The 15630-nt window shown below is 39.4% G+C and overlaps 1 protein-coding gene across 1 annotated transcript in view; it reads right to left on the reverse strand.

Annotated features, from left to right (window-relative positions):
* The window catches only part of LOC132404835 (vasculin-like), a 62785-nt gene that overhangs the window by 25148 nt on the left and 22007 nt on the right, over nt 1-15630 (reverse strand). Inside the window, exons 4-5 of the mRNA XM_059989372.1 lie at nt 14895-15018; nt 4881-5101 (exon numbers count right to left, since the gene is read on the reverse strand). Coding sequence (XP_059845355.1) covers nt 4881-5101; nt 14895-15018 — 345 coding nt within the window. The remainder of the gene's footprint in view (nt 1-4880; nt 5102-14894; nt 15019-15630) is intronic.

Genomic DNA, 15630 nt, shown 5'->3' on the forward strand with positions numbered 1-15630 from the left:
TCGAGTTGCTCTCCATTCAACAGAATCATGGCTGGTCCTCTACTTCAAGCCTGTTTTGTCTATATATAGACATCAATTCCTCTAGTCACAAAAATAAAATACATGAACCTCAGCTTCGACTCTACTTAATGTTTAATATCATCAAATCTACAGAATACAGAACTGAAGATTCCCAATCCTCTGACAAAAAGAAAGTTATTTGTTAGGCATCCCACAAAAGTGGGCAAGGCTAATTATACAATGAAACGTGATCATAAGAACATGAAAACAGAAACAAGAATAATTAGAAATAGGAATAAGATCATGATTGATCCTTCAATTCAGTATTTCTTTGTTGTCTTAATTATATATTTTTCATAATTTTATTTCTTTAACATTACAGAGCTATCTACCCCTTCTTGAATAAACTCAGCAACTGAACTGCAAGATCCCTTGTACGGACAAAACAATTCAATGACATGTTACCCTCTGGATGACAAAATGACTCCGCATGCTCGGTCTAAATTCTCCTAAAATTCCCTGGTTTAGGAGACCACAGTCTAGTCACATCAACCCTACATCGTATCAATCGAGCTCTGGAAGAACATTTTTGTTTTAATGTCATCACCTCTCATTCTTCTGAACAGTCAACTTAAACCGCTCAGAATAAGACAAACCAATCAGGAATCAATCTTGTGGATCTTGGTTGCACTACACCCAAGACAAATATTTCTTCTTGGTAGGGAGACCGAATTTGCACTACATTCCAGATAGTCTCAAAAGCTATGAACAACAGAACAAAACATATTTGCTCTTGTACTCAAACTCTCTTACAATAAACAGTAACATACCGGTGCATTCCATGAAGTCCAGCTTTCAAAGTGAAATCCCCTTCGTTGTAAATGCAAATATGTGAACAAACTAGAAATTGAAGGAACTAAACAATTCAGCTACCCTTCTTACTTTATTGATTTCCTATAGTGACATCATTGACCACTGCAGTGCCAGAAGAGAAATGGAAACTAGCTCCCAAGCAAACAACAAACATCACTCAGGTGTTTCACCTTTTAACTTTTCTCCAGAATAAATTACCAGTCGTGGAACACATTGCATTTTCCTGGCAGCCTCAGGAAAATAATTACCAAACCAAAAATTGCTGCACTTCTATTAACTGCCAAAAGCAGTTTCAATTTTAGATTTCAGGATTAAGCTGGGTTTTTTCCCTCCTGCTTCTCATTTCCAATAGTTTGTTGGCTTTGTTGATATCAAACACAGTCGAAATGACTGAAAGAATTTTCCAATCTCAAAAGCGCTTCATCAATACCCCACGCTTCAAAAATTTATTTATCTAAGCATTATGATTTACCTGTCTCCTTGTTTAAACATATTCTCCTTCAAAAAGCAGATTTAAATATAACATTTACAGCTTAAAGCAAATATGAAAACAATGCAACAACATCAAATCTAAATTTGGATTCTTAGTACAATTAATGTGAAGGATTATGTATAAACTCAAGCTTGATGTTTTTTTGGAACTGTGGTAATTTATGATCTGATATCCTGTTTTCCAATGACATTTTCAAGCTTTCAGCCGAGGAAAAAATCCTGTGACAAACACATATAGATGAATTTCCAACATTACTGTATCATTAAACTTCAATATATTAGCAGATCTCTAGTGGCATCTCTCAGTGAGTTACAGCACATTAAAAAATCATAGCAGCAGAAAATAGGACCCCTGCCAGACACCTGAGATAGTATCATTGATAAATCGTTGCTGTGCTTAGAACAACTCAGAAAATGCTGATTTATATCAATGTGTTATATTCTGCATGAATGTACAAGTTCACAGTAAATCAGACTAGTTGCATCCTGTGACTATTTCTTTTTAAAATTTGCATTGCACAATTGTCTATGATTTTGTAAAAATAATAAAATTTTATATCCTCCATATTAAAGAATATATTTGAAGTTGAAATAAGCAAAATGAATCAGCTGGATTTGTGCCCGTTCTCCACAGTTGATACAGAAAGAGCGGAATGGGGGGGGGGGGGGGGGTGGAGGTGTTCAATCCATTTCTTACTTGAATGGGTTTACATGCACACACACAAACCAGAATTTTTCAGATAGCAAATTAGACTTGCAATTTATCCTTTATATATCCTTCATTTAAATTTTGAAAAACCAATTAACAATAAAGCCAGAGAAACTAAGAGGCAGGCAGATAACAAGAACCCAAGTCTTTGATGCAGAAAAACAAATTCACACATATGGCTGAATAAGTATGGCCGATACATCACTGAAGACAAAGTAGCCTGAAGGCCATCATTTTATATTTTTAAACCTATGTCTCAAACTTAGAAACATTCAGAATAAATTAAGTGTTCTAGCTCCAAAAGAATACATCTTTTCATTACCCAAGGCATTGAGTAATCCACTCCAAGGGCAGCAAAGTGAAATATTTTCCTTCTAATAGCGTCTAAATTAGCATAATTGTGCTTGTGAAGTGCACATCCATGATGTCATACTTCACAGCTTGCAACACAAACTGGTCATCAAACAAAGGGAACAAAATGTCAGCTGTTCCCTTGGTGTTGCACTGATTTTGTAAAATGCACTGAATGTTTAAGTACATGACACATTGCATTTGTACAACACTTTTGATAGATAAAATGTCTCAAAGCCCTCCAGGCAAGCAAAAAGCATCCAAATTGCAACAGCCAAAACAAAAAAAATAGTGCTGGTATTCAAGACCATAAGATCTTAAGTGCTTAAAATTTAAAGATATTTTAAAAAACGAAAAGATATAAGAAAGACAATTGAAGCTCATGATGCATGGAAAGTAAACACTAACAGTACTGAGTGAAGCATGGAAAGTAAAGAAGAGTAAAGTTCTCCAAAGAAACTGGAAATTTCAAATAAGAGAATGGTTATTTTACAAATCAGACATTGATCAGACCAGTTTAGGTCAGTGTGCCCAGGCCATGGAGCAGTTATACAAAGCAGAACTGTTGCGTGCATTTATGAAGGAAGATGTTCAAAACAAAGCAAATCAGGAGAACATTTAAATCTTCAAACCGGAAGGCAACAAAAGCATCAATAAAGATTTTAAAGTAAAGAATGAAAGTTGGTAGTTTGGATTGCAATATCACCTCAGAGTCAAATAAGATAAGAAACTGCAGGAGATAATAGACAGGAACATTACTTGAAGTTCCTTGGCAGGAGCTCAGTCACAGGGCCCAAAGGGTAGTAGGTGCAGGCAATAAACAATCTACAAAGCAGGAAACCACTCCTAAAAGATTCTGCCTTACCACTGAAACCAATATGCAGCAGACTGAAGGAAAGTTTCTTTTGCTAACATGAAACAGAAAATTCGCCACTGGGACATAGATGTTTGCTTGTATTGCAATATACAACCACAATACCTTTGATTAGAAAATGCTGGTCAAGGTTATAAGCTCAAGGTCATATCGTAAACATAAAACATTAACAATATTCTTATTGCCTGGGATCAAAGCAATTTCTAAGTTCAGGTTGTTTGTATATTCTCATTTGTGATCACCTTAGCACAATACTGCAAATTGTACCTGCATTCTTTATCTCATCATCTCATCATACTGTGCTCCTTTCAGTGTTGACTTGATGAAGACTAGCAAATATGTAGAATATCTTTGAAAACATAAGAGACTGCAGATGCTGGAACATGAACCAAAAATAACAAACTGTTGAAGGAACTCAGCAGGTCAGGCAGCATCTGTGAGGTAGAGGGATAATGATGCAGGGTCTCAACCAAAAACATCAACTATCCCTCCACCTCTAGTAGTTTATTTTCTTTTCTACTCAAAAATATCTGCCTCTTTATCCAGTCGGATTAATCTAGTGTCTTATCCTGTACTTATCTATCTTATGCCTAGATTGTTTCCATAGCTCACTCCAAATTGCCTTTCATCAAATGGCTCAAAGATCATTCTATACTTTTACTCTCTTCAACATTGTGCTTCTCTCCATACTTAGATTAAAAATAATAACTGGACAGAAACAAATCCAAAAACTAAGGTTAATTTAAACCATTTAAAAGGTCTCGATGGAATGGCCAGAGAGAGGATTTTTCCTATATCGGGGGCGTATAGGACTGGGGGCACAGTCTCAGAATACAAGGACATCCCTTTAAAATAGAGTTGAGGAGAAATTTCTTTAACCAAAGGATGGTGAATCTGTGAAATTCATTTCCACAGATGGTTATGGCTATACTTAAATCGGAGGTTCATACGTTCTTGATTAATAAGGGCGTCAAAAGTAGAGGAAGAAGGCAGGAGAATCAGGCTGAGACCTGATCAGACATGATGGAATAGTAAAGGAAACTCAAAAGGCCAAATGACATAATTCTGTTCCTATGTCTTAAGGTTGCTGATGTTTCCAGTGGCTTAGAAAAAAAGAACAAGATTCTAAAGTTATACACGGCAGAGGGGTCTACTCTTGAAAGTACAGTTAGGCTTCCAGTCATTTAGAATGCTGGCCAGGAAACAGAAGGTCATAAGCATGCAAGTTACAAATATAGCCATGAACACGAAATGATCACACCTAAAAACACAAAAGAAATGGCCCCTCATAACACTTATCTATAAATTGATAGGGGATGAACAACAGTGGAGCACAAAATTATGCATATTTTTTTTAAAGTAAACAAAATATCTTAAATTTAAATTACAGGATGTATTGCAACTTGCATTCAGGTTTCTGGAATAACTGCACAACATAATGCATGAACAACATTTTAAACAAGATGGTGAAGGCCTTTTGGAACCACTAATGACATATGTATGATTTGATGAATTTACAAAATAAATGAGAACAAAAGATATTAACATGAAGTCTAAGATATTTCTTAAAAATTAACCTACAAAATCCTCAGCCTCAAATTGTTTGGACTTCTCCTTTCCTTCCCTCTTTCCATTTTCATCTTCCGTTAAGTTATTCTCGTGCAATGGTGGGGCTTTTCCTCCATGAAAAGTACCACTTCGAGCTCGGGAATTTCCTCCATGGTAGCCACTTCGTTGATTTACTGTTTCGGTGCCTCGTGCTTGTGACCGCCAACCATTCTTCTCTTTTCTTCCAAAGTTTCCTACAAATCAAACATAGTTTATTCCCAATCTGCAAATAATAAACCACTTTCATGTGGTGGGTGATTCTGTAAAGAAAAGTCCTGCAATATATTGTTCTTCAAGATATTTGCAAAAGATTGCCATTCAGAAGGGGAGGGTTGAAGCTCTTGAGATCAATTACATCAATCTATTTTACATGGTCTGCAGTGCATAGCCAGGACAACTGGATCCAGTGGAGTGATGACAAGTCTCAAGTCAAACAAGAGGACTGGACTGGCATTTGTAATGCTTCAAATGTCATTGTGCATCATTCTATCAACTTAATTTATTAATAGAAATTAATGTGCAAAATAAAGAGTAACTAGCAGGACAAATGTAGTACATCTAGATTTTCAAGAAGGCATTTTGTTAAGTTGCTCCAGAAAAGCTTGTTATGCAGGATGAGAATTCATGAGATCAGAGGTACTGTGTTAACATGGATGGATTGATTTTTTGTGTTAACCATAAAAATAAACATGTTAGCTTTAGTGTAGACAGGTTCAAACTATGGAGAAGTTGCATGGATCAGCTTCCAGCACTTAGTTACTTAAAAGCTCTGCAAATGAATTTGAGGAAAAGACCATTCCCAGCATGATGACATATAGCTATTTGGGAAAGCAAGCTGCCAGGCAAATAGACTGCTAAGGAATAAAAGTTAACTGAGTAGGCAACTGGAGATTAAATAATCATTTGGAAACGTGAAATAATCCATGAGTTGCAGAAGAGCAAATTTAAATAAAATAGAAGTTCAATTACTTAAAATAAGTCTTTCTGGAGAATTTGTATGCGTAACCCAGAAAATTAATAGTACAGTGGGCAATAGGAAAGCAGATATTTACTATCTCTACAATAACAGTAACAGCATATTTAAAGAGTAAAGAAGTTACAATCAGACCAAACCGGTAGCAATGTGCATTATCTTGTACCAAGTGATTGCACCTGCTGAAACAGATTATCAGGAGCAGATTTGCTAAATATTGAAAAGTCATAATTAATGAAAGAGAGATCATAAAAAAGCCCAATTAAGTGGGGCAATTGTCAGTGAAAACATATCTGGTAAATAAATTTTGGAGAAGGAAGTCGAAGGATCAGAACAGGAGGGCAGCGGGAGCCATTTTGATTTTTTCTTCTTCTCATCGGAGTTAAGAGAGTCAGGACCTCCCAGGTGTGTGATGTCGGGCAGTGAAGCATGAAGATTTAAAAAGGACACAGCCTTGTACTGTGGGCAGCGTCTTTTGCAGGCAGAGGAGTGAGCCGGGAGCAGAGTGAAGGCTGAAGGGCTTTGGCTCAACGGGCTTAGGCAGAAGTGGGCAAGGCAAGGTAGGTTTAGGTTTCAGTTTTTCCTGTTATTTGAGGAAAGAGGAAGTATGAGTGTGAGGGCAGCTTGTTGTTCTTGGTGTCGGACGTGGGAGGTCCTGGAGTCTCCTAGCCTCCTGGAACAGAGTCCAGCCCTGTGGCTCAGAAGGGTAAAGAAAGGAAGACGAAGGCAGTAGTAATAGGGGACTCGATAGTTAGGGGGGTCAGATAGGCAATTCTGTGGACCCGATCAGGAGACCCGGATGATAGTTTGCCTCCCTGGTGCCAGGATCCGGGATGTTTCTGATCACGTCCAAGATATCCTGAAGTGGGAGGGTGAGGAGCCAGAGGTCATGGTACATAGGTAGGAAAAGGGAAGAGGTCCTGAACGGAGAATATAGGGAGTTAGGAAGGGAGTTAGGAAGGCAGTTGAGAAGAAGGACCGCAAATGTAGTAATCTCCGGATTACTGCCTGTGCCACGTGACAGTGAGAGTAGGAATGGAATGAGGTGAAGGATAAATGCATGGCTGAGGGATTGGAGCAGGGGGCAGGGATTCAAGTTTCTGGTGTGACATGTACAAAAAGGACGGGTTACACTTGAATCCTAGGGGGATCAATATCCTGGCAGGAAGGTTTAATAGAGCTGTTAGGGAGGGTTTAAACTAATTTGGCAGGGGGATGGGAACCGGAATGATGGGGCGGAGGAGAGAGAAAACAGAAATAGATCTAAAGTAGTGAGCAGTAAAGATGTCAGGATGAGGCAGGTGATGGAGCAAATTTGCAGCCATTGGGATGAGTTGCAGTGCAATCAATGCAAAAAGTACCAAATAGTGGACTTAAGGTGTTAGACTTAAATGCACACAGCATAAGGAATAAGGTGGCTGATCCTGTTGCAGTTACAGATCGGCAGGTATGATATTGTGGCCATCACTGAGACTTGGCTAAAGGATGCATGTCTCTGGGAGCTGAATGTCCAAGGATACACGGTGTATCGGAAGGATAGGCAGGTAGGTAGAGGTGATGGCGTGGCTTTAATGGTAAGAAATAATATTCAATCATTAGAAAGAGTTGACATAGGATCGGAAGGTACAGAATCTTTATGGGTTGAGCTAAAAATTGCAGGGGTAAAAGGGCCCTGATGGCAGTTATCTACAGGCCTCCAAACAGCTGCAGTGATGTGGACTACAAATTACAACAGGAAATAGAAAAGGCTTGCCAGAAGGGCACTGTTATAATAATTGTAGGGGATTTTAACATGTGAGTGGATTGGGAAAATCAGGTCGGCACTGGATCTCAAGAGAGGGAATTTGTAGAGTGGCTACGACATGGCTTTTTAGAACAGCTGTTGTTGAGCCCAGTAGGGGATCGGCTATACTGGATTGGGTGTTGTGTAATGAACCAGAGGTGATTAGAGAGATGGAGGTGAAGGAACTCTTAGGAGGCAGTGATCACAACATGATTGAGTTCACTGTGAAATTTGAGAAAGAGAAGCCAAAATCCGAAGTGTCGGTATTTCAGTGGAGTAAAGGAAATTACAGTGGCATGAGAGAGGAACTGCCCAAGGTTGACTGGAAAGGGACACTAGCGAGAAGGACGGCAGAGCAGCAGTGGCGAGAAGTGAGGAAGGTGCAAGACAGATATATTCCAAATTTTTGAATGGAAAAAGGAAGCAACCGTGGTTGATAAGAGAAGTCAAAACCAAAGTAAAAGCAAAGCAGAGGCCATACAAGGAACCAAAAATTAGTGGGAAGACAGAGGATTGGGAAGTTTTTAAAAAGCTTACAATAGGAAACTAAGAAGGTCATTAAGAGGGTAAAGATGAACTATGAAAGGAAGCTAGCAAATAATATCAGAGAGGATACTAAAAGCTTTTTCAAGTATATAAAGAGTAAAAGACAGGTGAGAGTAGATATATGACCGATAGAAAATGATGCTAGAGATATTGTAACGGGAGATAAGGAGATGGCGGAGGAACTGAACAAGTATTTTGCATCAGTCTTCACTGAGGAAGACATCAGCAGTACACCGGACACTCAAGGGTGTCAGGGAAGAGAAGTGTGCGCAGTCACAATTACGACAGAGAAAGTACTCAGGAAGCTGAATAGTCTAAGGGTAGATAAATCTCCTGGACCAGATGGAATGCACCCTCGTGTTCTGAAGGAAGTAGCTGTGGATATTGCAGAAGCATTAGCAATGATTTTTCAAAAGTCGTTAGATTCTGGCCTGTTTCCGGAGGACTGGAAGATTGCAAATGTCACTCCGCTATTTAAGAAGGGGGCAAGGAAGCAAAAAGGAAATTATAGACCTGTCAGCTTGACATTGGTGGTTGGGACGTTGTTGGAGTCGATTGTCAAGGATGAGGTTATGGAGTACCTGGAGGCATATGACAAGATAGGCAGAACTCAGCATGGTTTCCTTAAAGGAAAATCCTGCCTGACAAACCTAGTGCAATTTTTTGAGGAAATTACAAGTAGGCTAGACAAGGGAGATGCAGTGGATGTTGCGTATTTGGATTTTCAGAAGGCCTTTGACAAGGTGCCGCACATGAGGCCGCTAAACAAGAGCCCGTGGAATTACGGGAAAGTTACATACATGGACAGAGCGTTGGTTGACTGGCAGGAAACAGAGTGGGAATAAAGGGATCCCATTCTGGTTGGCTGCCAGTTACCGGTGGTGTTCCACAGGGGTCCGCGTTGGGACCGCTTCTTTTTACATTGTTTATCAACGATTTGGATTATGGAATAGATGACTTTGTGGCTAAGTTTGCTGATGATACAAAGATAGGTGGAGGGGCTGGTAGTGCTGAGGAAAGAGAGTCTGCAGAAAGACTTGGATAGATTGGGGGAATGGGCAAAGAAGTGGCAAATAAATTACAATGTTGGAAAGTGTACAGTCATGCACTTTGGTAGAAGAAATAAACGGGCAGACTGTTATTTAAATGAGGAGAAATTTCAAAGTTCGGAGATGCAACGGGACTTGGGAGTCCTCGTGCAGGATACCTTTAAGGTTAACCTCCAGGTTCAGTCAGTGGTGAAGAAGGCGAATGCAATATTGGCATTCATTTCTAGAGGAATTAGTTTAGGAGCAGGAATATGATGTTGAGGCTCTATAACGCACTGGTAAGACCTCACTTGGAATACTGTGTGCAGTTTTGGGCTCCTTATTTAAGAAAGGATGTGCTGACATTGGAGAGGGTTCAGAGAAGATTCACTAGAATGATTCCAGGAATGAGAGGGTTAACATATGAGGAACGTTTGACTGCTCTTGGACTGTACTCCTTGGAGTTTAGAAGAATGAGGGGGGACCTCAGAAACATTTCGAACGTTGAAAGGCATGGACAGAGTGGATGTGGCAAAGTTGTTTCCCATGGTGGGGGAGTCTAGTACAAGAGGACATGACTTGAGGATTGCAGGGCACCCATTCAGAACAGAGATGCGAAAAAAAAATTTTAGCCAGGAGGGTGGTGAATCTTTGGAATTTGTTGCCACGGGCAACAGTGGAGGCCAAGTCATTGGGTGTATTTAAGGCAGAGATTGATAGGTATCTGAGTAGTCAGGGCATCAAAGGTTATGGTGAGAAGGCAGGGGAATGGGACTAAAGGGGAGACTGGATCAGCCCATGATGAAATGGCAGAGCAGACTCGATGGGCCGAATGGCCGACTTCTGCTCCTTTGTCTTATGGTAAATAATGATCACAATAGGATAGTTATGAAGCAAAAAGATACAGACCACACCAATGTGGAAAAATCAGTTATGGAAGGACTACTTTCCCCAAATGGGACAATTCAACTCTCTCTCTGATAAACTGGAATCAAACTTAGCAAACTCAAGCGTAATTGAACTGTGGGAGGTCTGGAGTGATGCCACCAGAGACCAAAGCAGAAATTTACTTTATGAAGGATGAGGAACTACACTTAATTCTTTCAAGTCATAGAGCACTACAGCATAGAAACAGGCCCTTTGACCCATCTAGTCCACTGTAGCCTGGTTTTTTGCTAATCCCATCTACCCACACCTGGACCTTAGCCCTCCATAGCCCTCTCATCCACGTATCTATCCAGACTTTTGAAAATGTTACACTTGAACCCCCATCTACCACATCCACTGGCAGCTCATTCCACATTCGCACCACCCTGAGTGAAGTAGTCCCTCAGATTCCCCTTAAATATTCCCCTTTCATCCCAAACCAAAGACCTCTCATTCTAGTTTCACTCAACCTTACAAGAAAAACTCCAGCTACACCCCTCATTGTTGTATCTATCTCTAGGATCTCTCTTCATTCTGCTACGCTCCAGACAATAAAGTCCCAAATTATTCAACCTTTCAATAGACAATAGGTGCTAATGTCCATTCGGCCCTTCGAGCCTGCACCGCCATTCTGAGATCATCTACTATCAATACCCAGTTCCTGCCTTGTCCCCATATCCCTCGATTCCCCTATCCATAAGATACCTATCTAGCTCCTTCTTGAAAGCATCCAGAGAATTGGCCTCCACTGCCTTCTGAGGCAGTGCATTCCAGACCCCCACAACTCTCTGGGAGAAGAAGTTTTTTCTTAACTCTGTCCTAAATGACCTACCTCTTATTCTCAAACCATGCCCTCTGGTACTGGACTCTCCCAGCATCTGGAACATATTTCCTGCCTCTTTCTTGTCAAATCCCTTAATAATCTTATCTTTCCTTGTAACTCAGGTCTTCAGGTCCCTTTAACCTTCAAAGATGTTGTTGCTTTTGGGATGTTAGCAAAGGAAAATTCTGGTTCAGGTAAAAATTCATGAAAGATATCAAGAAAGGTTAGTCCCAATTGAAGTGGATAAATCATTCAGTCCAGACAAAATGCATCTGTCAATACCAAGAAAAACACAGAGGAAACTATGGAAGCTATAGTTTCCGATCATTCAGGGTAATGTTGGAGGATAAGAAAACAGCACTCGCTTATCACAAGGATATATGATTAAATGAAGTAAACTACACACCAGTTAACATCAGTAATGGGAAAAGTTCTAGAAACAAATCCAGGGCACAGTAAGTAGTCACTTGGACAAGTGCAAATGATTAAAGGAAGCCATCATGGATCTCTTAATTCTAAGTTATATTTAACTCCAGATTGCTAATGCAGAGAAACAGTTAAAGGAAACATTTGAAATGGTGTATGCGGATTTCAAACAGGCATTTGTTTAGATGCTACAAAAAGGCTTGTCATCGAAACTGAAGATCACAGAATAGTAAAAGCTGAGGCAGCTTTCACAGAAAATTGCCTATGTGGCAAGAATGTAAGGAAAGTAAAGGTGCATTTTTTTGCGGAGGAGAATATGGAGGTCTTCAGAGGTCAGTACTAAGGCTAGCACTTTTCTTTATATCTACTTGGATGCTCAGTCACTATTTTAGTGAATGGCACTATGTTGAGATCAGCAGATGACACTGATGAGGGTTATAGTTTACTTCCATGCTGAGAAAAAGGAAGTCTTAGATTATGCTGGCAAATAAACTCAAGGGCACATTTCCAATTGGGGACAAGAGGAGAGAGATCTATAGGTGTGGGTGCTCGACAAAGTGGTCCCCCGAACTACATCAAGTCTTACCAATGTAGAGGAGGCCATATCTGGAGTAGCAGATAAAATAGACAACTCCAACAGATTTGCAGGTGAACTGTTGCCTTGCCTGGAATTCCTCCAGCACTATGTGTGCATTGCTCTGGATTTCCAGCCATCTGCAGAATTTGTGTTTTATAATACAACTCTGCTTCAGTTACTGTACATTTGGAGTATAGTCGTTGGTGCCATTCTTCAGGAAAAATTAGGGTTCAGAGACAATTACCAAATGACTGCAAGGATTATGGACTGGCTGGAGTTGGGTCACCTTCAGATAGAGATGGGTGCAAAGAGATCTGATAGGGGATACTTAAAACCACAGAGAACAAACAACATAAATAAATTCCATCAGTAAATTGATCAACTAGGCTACACAAACAATACAGTACAGGAACTTGTATCTATCTAACAGACTCTTGAACACCAGTAACATACACCAGTCCACATTGCACCATGTCCTCCAGTACTTAGCATTTCGACCCTTATAGAAAAAAAGATTCTGATTGACTACCCCATTTACGCCTCTTATTGTCTTAGAAATGTCTATCAGCTGCCATCACTCCAGAGAAAACAATCCAAGTATGCCCTACCCCTCCTTAAAGGCCATAACCTCTAATCAAGGCAACACCCCAGTAAACCTCTTCTGTACCCTTTCCACAACTTTCCAGTAATAAATACATTCCCAATACTTCAAGTGCAACCAAACCAAAGTTTAGTGTAGCTGCAACACAACTTCTTAACTCTTGTACTTAATGCCCTGACCAATGAGGCAAGCATGCCAAACACCTTTGTTACCATCTAATTCACTTGTGTAGAAGAAGAATATCCCTTAACTCGGCAGTGGAATTATCAGGGCACTGTCAGGACGGTGTTCCCGTAGCAAGCTATTCTTGTTTTTACGAGGCCGAGTTGCCAGCTCAATGCTCAATCCGACTTGGATTTGAACTCGGGAACCTTCGCTCCGGAGTCCAGCACTGATATTATTGCACCAAGCGGGATAATTCACTCGTGCGACCACTTTTAATTGGTTAAAGCTTTGGATCCCAAGCTCTACCTGTACATCAATGTTGTTAACACTTCTGCTATTAACATACTTTACGCTTACATTAGGCCTCCAAAAGTATGCACGTTCTTGCTTAGGTTAAAATCCTCCTGTCATTTCTCCACCCATATCTATAACTCATCTGTAATTTACTGTATCCTTTGACAGACTTGTACACTGTCCACAACTCCATCAATCTTCGTGTCATCTGCAGAAGTACAAACCCCATTCATTTATAGTTTGATCCAAGTAATTTCTATCTAATCAGAGGCCCCATCACCCATTTCTGTACAAACCACTGACCAAAAACTTGCAGACAGAATAGCACCTTTACACCACTACCTTGCAGACACCAATTCTGAATTCAAACCAACAGGTCACGACAGACCACATGCACCATAACCTTCTGGATCAGCTTACCATGGGGGACCTTGTCAAATGGCTCAATCAAATCCATTACCCTTCACTCATCAGTCACCTTTGTCATCTGCTAAAAGAAATCTCAATCAAGTTTTTTAAAGATATAACTTGTCCTGCAAAAAGCCATTTCTGTCTATAATTAGGTCACGGCTTTCCAAATGTGTGTGTAAAAACCTAGAATGGTAATTGACAAAGAACCAACAAAGTGAAAATCTTTGCTTTAATTTACACTCCCTGTGCTTTGTGCTTAGATTCAATTGTAGCACAGAAAAGGGAGCTCTACAAGAATAGAGGAAGGTTTGGTAAAAAGGGCCAAGGAATCAAGATTAGCCGGTTTGCACTTGCTGAGACACAAAATAGACACAAAAAGCCAAATGGACTCCTTCTGTGGTGTAACCGTTCTGTGCTGCTTTGCTCAAAGAAGAATGCACTTCCCATTGACGAACTGCAACAATGATTCCAGGAATGAGATGGTTCAGAGAACAATTCCCCGAGAAGCAATTTAGTTAGGCGTATTTCTTGTCCTCTGGAATTTAGCATGAGCAAAATTGTTTATTGAAAAAAAAACTCCTGAAGTCTAAATAAGGTAGTTAACTCATCTTGACCAAAGGGGCCTCAGTCTGAAGAGAAGTGTCACCCACTTAACATTCTGATGAGGTGATTCTTCACTCGGAATTATTACTCATTGGAATTTCAAACTGTAGAGTGCAGCCACTGAGTGCAATTAAGAAATAAAAAGATCAAACTTTGATCATTTAAGGATTCGAGGAATTTTGGAACATGAAAATAAAGGAGAATTGAGGTAGGTTAACCTTAAATTTTATTAAATGGTTTGAGGGACTATGTGGCCTACTCCTTCCCTTATTCCTTCTAGTCTTAATAACTTCTGGCTTGAAAGATACAAGACACGAAGGAACAATTAAATTAATTCCACCTAATTAATTTTATCCAATTTCAATACAGGATGCAAAATAACACACATTTGCATCTTTTTAGTCATGCAGGTTTTGCAATGGATCACTGTCCAAAACGAATCAAACCAAATGTTATATTGTGGTGAATACCAAGATGTGGTCTGTCACATTAACACAACATATACAGAATAAGATTTTCAAACAAAAAAACTAATGTAATCTTCACAAAAAAATTGATACCTAACAAATCAAAGCATCAGTAAGATAAAAATCATATCTGTAAGTATGGTCAGGTAAGTCTGCCCATATTTAACAATCTACAACCCTTTGGTGTATGGACAAAGTGAAATACAACATCGGAAACAAAATACAAACCAAAATAAATGTTCAATATTAGTTTTACAGTAAAGTATTAACTCCAATAATTATTTTAAAATATTATATTCAACTGTGGTACTCTAAACACATTTGATTCTCTCACTACACTTACTAGCTAATATATTAACATACCTCCACCAGATCGTGCCCCAGCAGATTCCAAACTATCTGAAGAATTGTGTCGCCTGCGATTCACATCATAACGATTCTCCGGTCGGACAAATGTTTCAGGATTTTTTTCAATGTTAAGTGATTGCTGTGCAGAAATTTTTTAAAAAGTAGAAGAGGTTGAGGTAAAAAAAAGCACTGATAGCTGAGTTTAACAGTTTTAGTCAAAAAAGGTTTTTAAAAAAGGAAAGTGCTAAATTAATAGGTTTAAAGAGACTTCTAGAGATCTGTACAAATATATCAGTCGATGTGTCGACAACAAGAATCAAACAATCACAACGAGATAACTAGTAACTAATCTGCGCTTACAGCTGTTGGTTAATGGTTCATCTGAATGACGTAATGTTCGCTCTCATTACAGCAAACCAAATAGCAACTACAGAAATCCTGAAGTGGCATTTGAGCTAACAAGCAATTTAAGTGCCAGATAATAACCAGGCTCCATCAAGAGAAAGTCACACCATTTTTTCCTTTACAGTTAAATTACATTATAATTAAATGAATTATCATAGTGGTTACTGTCTACCAGAAATTAAAGTCATAAATACTGAGATTAGAAAACCAGGTAAGAAGCTGGGTACCAAGATGTGGACATTATCAATGAGTCAGTCCCCTTTCATCTACCATGCAGAAGTTGGAATTGTGATGAAATGTTTCCATTTGCCTAATGTACTTTTACCAAGTGGCACAACACCATGCA

This window comes from Hypanus sabinus, chromosome 14 (genome assembly GCF_030144855.1).
Source record: "Hypanus sabinus isolate sHypSab1 chromosome 14, sHypSab1.hap1, whole genome shotgun sequence".
NCBI lineage: Eukaryota > Metazoa > Chordata > Chondrichthyes > Myliobatiformes > Dasyatidae > Hypanus > Hypanus sabinus.